The sequence below is a fragment of the Mercenaria mercenaria genome, chromosome 12 (genome assembly GCF_021730395.1).
Source record: "Mercenaria mercenaria strain notata chromosome 12, MADL_Memer_1, whole genome shotgun sequence".
Taxonomy (NCBI): domain Eukaryota; kingdom Metazoa; phylum Mollusca; class Bivalvia; order Venerida; family Veneridae; genus Mercenaria; species Mercenaria mercenaria.
Genome location: NC_069372.1, coordinates 4671660 through 4684231, shown reverse-complemented (window position 1 = coordinate 4684231; position 12572 = coordinate 4671660). Strand labels below are relative to the sequence as shown.

Genomic DNA, 12572 nt, shown 5'->3' with positions numbered 1-12572 from the left:
TCCGTGCGTCCGTAAACTTTTGCTTGTGACCACTCTAGAGGTCACATTTTTTGTGAGATCTTTATAAAAGTTGGTCAGACTGTTCATCTTGATGATATCTAGGTCAAGTTCGAAACTGGGTCACATGCCTTCAAAAACTAGGTCAGTAGGTCTAAAAATAGAAAAACCTTGTGACCTCTCTAGAGGCCATATATTTCACAAGATCTTCATGAAAATTGGTCAGAATGTTCACCTTGATGATATCTAGATCAAGTTCGAAACTGGGTCACGTGCCATCAAAAACTAGGTCAGTAGGTCTAAAAATAGAAAAACCTTGTGACCTCTCTAGAGGCCATATATTTCACAAGATCTTCATGAAAATTGGTCAGAATGTTCATCTTGATGATATCTAGGTCAAGTTCGAAACTGGGTCACGTGCCGTCAAAAACTAGGTCAGTAGGTCAAATAATAGAAAAACCTTGTGACCTCTCTAAAGGCCATATTTTTCATGGGATCTGTATGAAAGTTGGTCTGAATGTTCATCTTGATGATATCTAGGTCAAGTTTGAAACTGGGTCACGTGCGGTCAAAAACTAGGTCAGTAGGCCTAAAAATAGAAAAACCTTGTGACCTCTCTAGAGGCCATATATTTCATGAGATCTTGATGAAAATTGGTCAGAATGTTCACCTTGATGATATCTAGGTCAAGTTCGAAAGTGGGTCACGTGCCACCAAAAACTAGGTCAGTAGGTCAAATAATAGAAAAACCTTGTGACCTCTCTAGAGGCCATATTTTTCATGGGATCTGTATGAAAGTTGGTCTGAATGTTCATCTTGATGATATCTAGGTCAAGTTCGAAAGTGGGTCACGTGCCGTCAAAAACTAGGTCAGTAGGTCAAATAATAGAAAAACCTTGTGACCTCTCTAAAGGCCATATTTTTCATGGGATCTGTATGAAAGTTGGTCTGAATGTTCATCTTGATGATATCTAGGTCAGGTTCGAAACAGGGTCATGTGCGGTCAAAAACTAGGTCAGTAGGTCTAAAAATAGAAAAACCATGTGACCTCTCTAGAGGCCATACTTGTGAATGGATCTCCATAAAAATTGGTCAGAATGTTCATCTTGATGATATCTAGGTCAAGTTCGAAAGTGGGTCACGTGCCTTCAAAAAGTAGGTCAGTAGGTCAAATAATGAAAAAACGTTGTGACCTCTCTAGAGGCCATATTTTTCATTGGATCTGTATGAAAGTTGGTCTGAATGTTCATCTTGATGATATATAGGTCAAGTTTGAAACTGGGTCAACTGCGATCAAAAACTAGGTCAGTAGGTCTTGAAATAGAAAAACCTTGTGACCTCTCTAGAGGCCATACCCTTGAATGGATCTTCATGAAAATTGGTCAGAATGTTCACCTTGATGATATCTAGGTCAAGTTTGAAACTGGGTTACGTGCCTTAAAAAATAGGTCAGTAGGTCAAATAATAAAAAAACCTTGTGACCTCTCTAGAGGCCATACTTTTCATGGGATCTGTATGAAAGTTGGTCTGAATGTTCATCTTGATGATATTTAGATCAAGTTTGAAACTGGGTCAACTGCGGTCAAAAACTAGGTCAGTAGGTCTAAAATTATTAAAATCTTTTGACCTCTCTAGAGGCCATATTTTTCAATTGATCTGAATGTTCACCTTGATGATATCTAGGTCAGTTTCGAAACTGGGTCACGTGCGGTCAAAAACTAGGCCAGTAGGTATAAAAATAGAAAAACCTTGTGACCTCTCTAGAGGCCATATTTTTCATGAGATCTTCATGAAAATTAGTGAGAATGTTCACCTTGATGATATCTAGGTAAAGTTCAAAACAGGGTCACGTACCTTCGAAAACTAGGTCAATAGGTCAAATAATAGAAAAACCTTGTGACCTCTCTGGAGACCATATTTTTCAATGGATCTTCATGAAAATTGGTCAGAATTTTTATCTTGATAATATCTAGGTCAAGTTCAAAACTGGGTCACATGAGCTCAAAAACTAGCTCACTATGTCAAATAATAGAAAAAACGACGTCATACTCAAAACTGGGTCATGTGGGAAGAGGTGAGCGATTCAGGACCATCATGGTCCTCTTGTTTTTATGTTGTGCAAGTATTTAAATTGAAAAGCATAAACTCTGTGTAAGCACTAAGCTGCCACATCCTCTGATTACTCCATGAATATTGACACCAGTGTAAACGAAAGAACACTTTGGCACGTGGCGGTAAAATGACGTAATTTTAAGACTGGTTTGCAAATTGTTTTAAACATTACAGATCAGCGACTATGATCATGTTATTGGATCAGTCTAAAATTTTGCATGCACATGTTTACAATTACCTCCGGGTATGATTAAACAGTTAATTGTTCGCAGATTGCGGCAGTAGGTGTAAGATAAGTAACAAGAGATTAAAAAGAGGATTATAGACAACTATCAAAATTATGTTTGAAGACTAGATAGTCATTGGTATTTACACCCCTTGAATTCTCTTCAATATAAAGGTATGCGGTGTAAACAAAGATTGATTTTCTTAATTTTTGAGTCGGGGGAAATGTTTGGTCTTTTTCTATCCCCATATATAGGACGCACCGGTCCTTCGAGACCAGAATCTCGGTAAAAAATGTGCGTCTTATATTCGTAGGATGACGGTACTGAAATGAAGAAATTCAGGAAAATAAGCCCCTCCAAACTCATGAATATTAATTATTTTATAGAACTAAAAATATAAACACTGTTTTATTGTAATTTTACCATAGTTTCTGGGAAGAAAATTAACTATAGACTGATCGTCTCAGTTATAATTGAGAACTGTGAGTAGTTGAATAAGATAACACAGTAGATGAAAGGTGGGATGATTTTATTGAAAAGGAAAGAAAAATATTTGCTTTAAATTACCTGAAATAACTTGGTTAAGAAAATTTTAAAAGAGATACTTATTATACGTGGGTTTTCAGTGAAAGCCTCCATGAATGGATTGAGAAACATACTTTTTTAAGAAAGATTTGGCAGGCATGGTATTTACTTGCTAGGTATACTGCCTGTAAATAGTATCAGTTTATGTAATCACCCAGAACAAAGCACAGGTCCAGACATCAGACACAACTGGGATCAAACCTGGATCACATGGACTAAGCATTGTGGTTTTACCTGCTGACCACTGTGCCAGTGACTTCTGAATTATTCCTTTTTGTCCAGGTGTTAGGCCTGTTGATATTAAGTCCTATGCTCTTTCAGAGTAATCAAGTTTGATTTTGTTTATTTTGTTAAATTGGTTTTAAACAATAAAAATGCATTCATGGGTAGTTAGGAAAATTTAAGATAGAAAGAAAAGGGTCTTAAGAATGTGTATACACTTTATAAACTTATTTTTAGATTTGTGCTGCAGTAGGATGGACAAGTTTGATATAGCCAGGAAAAGTTACGGTACAGACGAGGATTTACTGTTTGTGTACAAAGACGGAGTGCCTTAGGTCTACACTGCTGTACTTTGCTAATTCTTCGGGGACCAATTGTGCTCATTATTTTACTTATTATGCATAGAACTATCAAGTTGCCTATAAATTCTTACTGTGAACAGTTGTAAATTCGGATATTTTTGCACAGCCAAAATTTTGCTACTTTTAGCATTGTGTACATTCATGAACATAAAATTAGCATTATTCTCGAAAACAAGAACAAAAAACGATATTCCTGAATTGCTGTTTTGTTAATTTTCCTTACTAATTTTATAAACGAAAATCAAAAACAATGAAATCTCTGTAAGCGGAACGGCTGCTGGACCATAGTACAATTTGTTTTCGAAGGGTTTTCAGTTTAGAGTGGTTTTGTGTATGGATTTTTTTCTATATTACATAAATAGTTTTGCAGTTTTACTTGTTAAGTACTGTATGAAATTACACCATTAAGTTTGTTTTGACTTGTGCTACCAATTTACCAAATATTGTGAAGTATGGTAATCATGATAAAGGCAAGTGCCAAAATTCTGATTGTGTTTAAATTGTTCAGTTTTCAGGGGATATTCTGTAGTGATTAGTAGAGGCTTTGTCTGCAAAAAAATGTTCAGTTTCTGGAATTGAGGGTTTATTCAGGGGTATTTTCCTAATAAAATATGAAATCCAAAGTTCGGGACTGCAAACTTTGTTGAGTTTGGAGTGGTTTCTGGTATTCAGGATTTCCATTTTAGAGGGGTTTTGCTATACCTGGTTATTCATATCATTTATCCAAAATTACACAATACCTCAGTACTTGTAGACATGGTACTGGCTGTTATAAGCTTGGCATCTTACGATTGTTTGTCACAATTCCCTAATCTCTAAAATTACCTTTGAACTTTCGCATAAATTAATGTTTGTGAGACTGCCCGCCCACTTAGCTCAGTAGGTAAGAGCGTTGATCTACGGATTGCGGGGTCGTGAGTTCGATCCTCGGGCGGGGCGTATGTTCTCCGTGACTATTTGATAAATGACATTGTGTCTGAAATCATTAGTCCTCCACCTCTGATTCATGTGGGGAAGTTGGCAGTTACTTGCGGAGAACAGGTTTGTACTGGTACAGAATCAAGGAACAATGGTTAGGTTAACTGCCCGCCGTAACATGACTGAAATACTGTTGAAAAACGGCGTTAAACCCAAAACAAACAAACAAAATGTTTGTGAGAAAATGTAATATGCAAAAATTAATCCCTCAAATATTGCTGATTTACAGTATGCTGTACTGATTGATAAGTTTTGTCTCTTAATCAGAAATTTTTGTGATATAAACTGACCATTGCTTGCCCTTGATCGTGAAAAACTGCTGTAACTGCCAGGTTAGTATAATGTATACAAATTTGTTACACGTTTTGTGTTCTGTGGCAAATGTATTTGCTATTTTTGGTAGTCAGTTGAATGTGTTTGCTCTGTACATAATGTATATGTAACTGCAACATTTGGACACAAACTGTTGTCCACTCAGAGGCATATTTGCATCTTCCCCACAGGCATAAGTGTATCTTTCAGTGGCATAATTGTGACTTTGATGAATTTTGTTTCTATATAGAATCACAAGTGCACTTTTACAGATACGAAAGCAATGTTTGATATTTAGGTCTTCTTCTGATGGTATTGGCCTTTTCAAGTCATATGAAAATACATTAGATGCATGTGAGCATTGATAACAATGTTGTCCTAGTGCTGCATTTCTCTTTTTTTCTCTAGAGTTATGTCCCTTCTATCAGTTTAATATTTCTTATGCTCTTGGTTGTTTGCTAAAGTAAATTGTTTCTTTTTTATGTTTTATAGAGTCCCCTTTCAATTTTTGTTGTTTTATATTTCAAGGCTACTATATATAAAATTGTTCATTGTGACTGGAATGGTCTAACATAATTTTATTGTGTTGTCTCAATAAAAAAAGTTATTGGCTTACACTGTAAATATAATGTGCAGTCAAGTTTCAGAAAAAATTTAAATAGCAGAGAATGACCTGTATCAAGAAATATTGGTGGAATAGTTGACATATACACATGTATGTCCCATTCTATAATAATCCGCATTTTGCAACAAATTCGGGCTCCAGGGTTATTAAAACCAGTCTGAGGGGGCAATCTTGCTATTTGTTGATTTCAAAATTGTGCGTTACAAGTAACCAATCAGATGCTGGTATTTAAGAATTACCCTTATAACCTTGGTATAATTGTAACTTTGATGAATTTTATGTACTATTTAGAATCACAAGTGCACTTTTACAGCTGCAGAAGCGCTGTTTTGATATTGGGAGACACAAAGAATATCATTACATTATATATATATATATATATATATATATGAATTTAGAGGAAAAGAAACTCTGTTTGTACAAACATTTATTTATTGCAGGGCAGTGGAAATTAGTGCAATATTTGACAGACAATTTTTTCATTCTTAACCTCTTTTTTTGTTGGCTTTTCAATGTTTGTATCAAACTTAATAGTTAATTTGTTTAAACATCCAGTCAGCAACCAGAGATTCTTTCAGAATTTTATTTCACTTATCTTTGTATGATACCAGGCCATATAATGCCTGTTCAATGAACTCATTAGAGCATTTATTTGGTATTCAGTTACAACAAAACTTAGTTTCTTTGGGTCAGTACTTGACTTTTAACCTGTATGTAAAAACGCCAGTAAAACAATGTTGTTTAATTTTGAGGACTATAGTTGTTTTTTGCAAGTTACTCTATTAATAATATTATTTGTTCAAAAAGAAAAAAGTTACAGTTCAAATGAAATTCTGATAGTTAACCCTTATCATGTTAGACACGATTGATTCAGCCTGAGTAACTAGTGTGGATCATGATCAGCCTGCACATCCATGCAGTCTGATCAAGATCTGCACTATTCGCCATTCAGTCGGTATCTTTTTGGTTAGCTAACATTAACGATACTGTCTAAATTGAAAGATGGACAAGTTCATTATAGAAACTTAGCAGGGTAAGGGTTTACAATTTTGCAGAGTTGCCTTTTGTTCATTGTGCATGTAAGGATGGCGTTTAATAGGCTTAAGAGTTTTTCGTTACACTTTGTCAAAATTAAAGTTACTGTAGTGGATAGTGGCGGGAAAAAAACAAACAGAAAGCAAAAAAATCAAGCATCATGATTATGTAGTTCTTAGTATGTTTGAAGAACATCAACATTTTTTTTAGGAAAACGTTTGGTACATTCAACGTAATTCATTTTACTAATGTGAACAATTTTGTTTCTCAACATACACTTAGTTGGTTCCATGTGTGACAGATGTTTAAATTTTGGAATGAAATGTATATTTTTGCTAGACAAATATGTCTTTGTGTTTTAAAGATATGTATCTTTGTATATGTATTTTTTACTTCAGTTGTAATTGTTAGATGTTATGCTAGTCCTATTTGTACAAAACATGTCAAAATTGCTACATTCCAAAGAGGTTTTTGTGCTCTGACTGAAAAAGGAGATTGGTGCAATTAACTTTACTCTTGTTTTGATGTCGAGACAATTTATGTATGTCCTGATAATATCCAGTGTCAAACTTCTCATTAATCATCAGTCTTCATTTGTTCAGCCATCATCAATGATTTCCTGTGATCTATAATAGGTGTATTTAACCTTTAGCCTGCTCGCGGCAAGTTATTCTGCCTTTGCGACCAGTGCGACCAAGATCAGCCTGCACATCCGTGCAGTCTGATCATGGTCTGCACTGTTCGCTATTTAGTCAGTAAATATTCAGTGAACACCCCAATGAATAATAAGTGGTACTGCCGAAACTGAATGACGGACCAGCCCATTTTAGAAATTAAGCAGGGTAAGGGTTAAAGAAGATTATATTTGAAATCGTCATCATTCTCCAGTTAAGGTGTTGGAACTGTAATTACCATTAGAAATTTGGTGTAATTACCAATTCTGATACGTTATTTTGACATCCTTTCGCCGTAATAAAAAATGTTTTTTCATAACTACCGGAAACTGCTGAAATTGCATATGGAGAATAGGTTATCGAACAGAACATGCCGATTCTTGTTACAGGTCCACTACCTTAAAATGGCTTGTAATTCATCACTGATAATTATGTGGTAATTAAGAGGACACCTGTTTCCAAGTTACAGTCTCCGAGTTTATATTACTTTATTTAATGTTGGTATTGATGAAGAAAGTTGTTGATTAAATTGTAAATTTTTCACGTTTATATTTCAATATTTAGGGGAGTGTTGGTCTAGTGGTTATGGTGTCGGATGCTCAGCCCAGGTCTCTACTGGGTTCATGACCATGCCATCTTATATGACACCAGTATTGGTTTTTCCAGGAAGCTGACTGGAGTGTGGTTCAAATAAGCTTGACACTTTCATCACAATAGAGCTAAAATAAATTAGTATATATCAATATCAACTATAAAACAAACAAATGTATGATTTCTAATTGTTATAAGAAATAGAATTTTATAATTTTTTACTTTCCAGCATTGTAGGCTCCAGTGATTATATTTATTTTATCTAATTCAGCATTACACAGGTTAAAAGCGATTCAGTTTAGAGTAACGTCTCATATCAGGAAGTCTCCCCCTTTTGGCATAATAATCAAAGAGTGAAAAATAAAAATTAGATTATATTATTTTGTCTGTATGCAACAAGTTTTGTGAATCTTCTGAGTTTTTAGCTCACATGTCACAAAGTGACAGTGTGAGCTTTTGTGATCGCGCAGCGTCCGTCGTCCGTGCGTGCGTCCGTGCGTAAACTTTTGCTTGTGACCACTCTAGAGGTCACATTTTTCATGGGATCTTTATGAAAGTTGGTCAGAATGTTCATCTTGATGATATCTAGGTCAAGTTCGAAACTGGGTCAACTGCGGTCAAAAACTAGGTCAGTAGGTCTAAAAATAGAAAAACCTTATGACCTCTCTAGAGGCCATATTTTTCAAAAGATCTTCATGAAAATTGGTCAGAATGTTCACCTTGATGATATCTAGGTCAAGTTTGAAACTGGGTCACATGCATTCAAAAACTAGGTCAGTAGGTCAAATAATAGAAAAACCTTGTGACCTCTCTAGAGGCCATATTTTTCATTGGATCTGTATGAAAGTTGGTCTGAATGTTCATCTTGATGATATCTAGGTCAAGTTCGAAACTGGGTCAGCTGCGGTTAAAAACTAGGTTAGTAGGTCTAAAAATAGAAAAACCTTGTGACCTCTCTAGAGGCCATACTTGTGAATGGATCTTCATGAAAATTAGTCTGAATGTTCACCTTGATGATATCTAGATCAAGTTCGAAACTGGGTCACGTGCCTTCAGAAACTAGGTCAGCAGGTCAAATAATAGAAAAACCTTGTGACCTCTCTATGGGCCATATTTTTCATGGGATCTGTATGAAAATTGGTCTGAATGTTCATCTTGATGATATCTAGGTCAAGTTCGAAACTGGGTCAGCTGCGGATAAAAACTAGGTCAGTAGGTCTAAAAATAGAAAAACCTTGTGACCTCTCTAGAGGCCATACTTTTGAATGGATCTTCATGAAAATTAGTCTGAATGTTCACCTTGATGATATCTAGGTCAAGTTCGAAACTGGGTCACATGCCGTCAGAAACTAGGTCAGTAGGTCAAATAATAGAAAAACCTTGTGACCTCTCTAGAGGCCATATTTTTCATTGGATCTGTATGAAAGTTGGTCTGAATGTTCATCTTGATGATATCTAGGTCAAGTTCGAAACTTGGTTAGCTGCGGTCAAAAACTAGGTCATTAGGTCTAAAAATAGAAAAACCTTGTGACCTCTCTGAAGGCTATACTTTTGAATGGATCTTCATGAAAATTGGTCAGAATGTTCATCTTGATGATATCTAGGTCAAGTTTGAAACTGGGTCACGTGCCATCAATAACTAGGTCAGTAGGTCAAATAATGAAAAAACCTTGTGATCTCTCTAGAGACCATATTTTTCATGGGATCTGTATGAAAGTTGGTCAGAATGTTCATCTTGATGATATCTAGGTCAGGTTCAAAACTGGGTCACATGAGATCAAAAACTGGGTCACTATGTCAAATAATAGAAAAAAATGACGTCATACTCAGTTCAAAACTGGGTCATGTTGGGACAGGTGAGCGATTCAGGACCATCATGGTCCTCTTGTTTTTTAAATATTTAAGGAAAATTGTTGTGATTTTTGGTTGTCAGGCATTTTCTAAAGTAGACTTTAAAAATGGAAAATGTTCCGAGTTTTCTTTTCCTGGGTCTTATTGCATCTCATTAGCTAAGCCTGGATCCAAGATTACATAAATAAGATTGAAGATCAGTCTCAAAGCTCTAGCATCCGATTGGTTAATTTTGAGCTCTGACAAATAACGAAGTTGAGTTTCCAGTCCATACTCCAATCTCAGTTTTACAACCTAAGACCCAGTTTAGTGTTTTTGTTTAGTACGTATATTCTATTTTGATCTGTGTTCATACCAATGCAGTCAAAAATGAAAATATATATTACATTTAGTTTTATGTTAATTTTATTTGACTGAAAACAGGTTATGTTTGATCAGATGTATTTAGTTCACGGTTGAATTCTCGTGCCTTGGCATGAAAAGAATGCAATCGAAATTTTCTATTTTTGCAACAATACTGTAAAATCATTTAATTTCGTGGGCATGAAATTTCGTGGTTTTGGTCAAAACAGTATCTTTGTGGGGATATGAATTCGTGGATTTCAACTTTTGAATATAAAATGAATGGGAATTGTACTTGTTCGTTGGGATTAAATTTCCTGGATTGACTCAACCACGAAATCCACAAATATTAGTTCCCCACGAATATTAATGATTTCACAGTAACTGTAGCCGGTTGTTGTTAAGTGGACAAATACATAATCTTTGTTGTTCAGGAATTCACTTGTGTTCTATTTTTACTTCTGTTGAAAATGTAGGATAGTGTATATTTATATAAAGTAAAAATAGCTCTAAGAATGTCAATGTTCTTTATTTCTCCTATAGAGACTCCCAAGTTATTTGTGAACATACGTTTCAAGTAAATAATTTACTAAGAACGATATAAGTGGCTGAATTTAATTTGTATTTACTGATTAAGAGTACCAAAGGACCTCATTTTGAGGTCCTTTGTCAGTAAATAATTTAGTTAAAAGCTTAAAACTGCCACTTTGTTAAATTGTTTTATGAAAAGTTGTTTCTTTGTAAATTCTTCTTTGTTTTAATATGCAAATTTAAAATGGAATTAGAATAATATTTGTAAATTTACAAACTGAGAGATGTTTACAATTTCTTAGTTTTGAAAATGTTGGTTGCCTGCAAAGAAAACTCCCGGTTTGGCCTGTAAAATTCATTTAATTGAATTTTTGAAATTTGACTGTTATGAGGATTTTGTAGGTTTACAGAGGGTAAATTCAATGAACACAGAGGAACATAAAAAGCATTAATGTCTATAGCACCACTACCACTAACTATATTAATTAAGTAGAATAATTAAGGTAAACTTTAGTCTTTTCTTTGTATTTTTCTTATTTGTTTTAAATTCTATTTCATTGTATAATTATTATTATATACTGATATATTGGTTTTGTCATTTGGGCCACTCTATGAGAAAACCAACGTAGTGCGTTTGCGACTAGCATGGATCCAGACCAGCCTGCGCATCCGTGCAGTCTGGTAAGGATCCATGCTGTTCGGCGCAGGCTGGTCTGGATCCATGCTGGTCGCAATCGCACTATGTTGGTTTTCTCATGGCGCAGCTCATTTATGTCTGCATAGCATTGATCAATTGCTTCATTTGCAGCTTCTTTGGGAGGAAACTTTAAAATTTTATGTAAAACAAAAGTAGTTATATTTGTTGAAGCTCTTATCATGTTTATTGTAATTTGTCTGTTAAATCTAGGCTACTACTCTGTTTTGTAAATATATACATACATTGGCAATCTAAGATATTCTTTATTTTGTTTGAAAAGTTTTGTTGAAAAAATCATTTCATATATCATACAGCATTATAGACCTACTATTAAAAGACCTCTGCTGGGATCTTTAAGATTCTTTGGAAGCATAGAACACAACCAAGCAATTTAGCAGACTGGGTTCAATTAGGAATATTCATTAGGGCTTATCAGCACTCCTCAAGCCTGTCAGTGTCTAAAAGAATACTGTACTTTTAAGACATACCTGTGTGATTTTCAGAGTTATAAAAATTAATGTGGTCAAAGGGAAAACACCCACTCTTTGATATTAGAATGTTCCTTATTTAACTAAGTTCTAAGGAGACTACCCTTTCTTAGAAAAAGCAATGAAAAATATCCAACAGGAAAAGTTATATTTCAAGAAAGCAGTCCCCAAAACCATAATAAGTTTTCCAGTCTACAAAATTTCAATCGGTAAAATATTTGCTAATAGAATAGCAGGTTTTTTTTCTCTTTGCCAGTGATTAGATGTTAGAACTCCAGCAGATGTTTTAATTTGGATACTGTCTCTAAGTCGAGAGAAGCATTTTAGTTTTTGTGGTATTTGATTGGTTAGTCTTTAGAAAAAAAAACACACGAAAGCCAAGTGCCATTTGAAAAAAAATGTGATATTTTCTGCCAGCCTGTACTTTGTAAACATTTATTGCAGTGATGTTTAACGAGATTTAGTTATTTAAGATTTGAGAATTATCATTATGTTGTGGACAAATATAATGTAAATTTGCTGATCTACAGTTTACTTGTTTGTGTCGATAATAAAATAAATGTTATGACCTGTATGGATAATGATAATAATACAGACTTGTTGATGGCTTTTGTATCATGTCACATGATCTGTTGGCCTGACTTTTATTTATCTTCACCAGACTCAGAAGCATCCTTGCATAGACCTTCTAAAGTTTTAATGCCCCTCTTCGAAAAAGAGGAGTATTTTTTTATACGCCCGTCTGAAAGACGGGACGTATTATGGGAACGCCCTTAACGGGCAGGTGGCATCCACAAACTTTGTTTGGAGCATTTCTTCTTCATGCATAGAGGGATTTTGATGTAACTTGGCACAAATGTTCATTGTCATGAGACGGAGTGTCTTGCGTAAGAACCAGGTCCCTAGGTCTAAGGTCAAGGTCACACTTAGATGTCATACGTCA

At 34.9% G+C, this 12572-nt stretch overlaps 1 protein-coding gene across 2 annotated transcripts in view; it reads left to right on the top strand.

The window, feature by feature from the left end:
* LOC123534766 (protein GUCD1-like) overlaps positions 1-12237 on the top strand; it is a 31669-nt gene extending 19432 nt beyond the window's left edge. For both annotated transcript variants that reach the window (XM_045317178.2, XM_053519026.1), the window contains exon 9: positions 3381-12237. In XM_045317178.2, coding sequence (XP_045173113.1) covers positions 3381-3478 — 98 coding nt within the window. In that variant the 3' untranslated portion in view covers positions 3479-12237. The remainder of the gene's footprint in view (positions 1-3380) is intronic.
* The last annotated feature ends 335 nt before the right edge of the window (positions 12238-12572 follow it).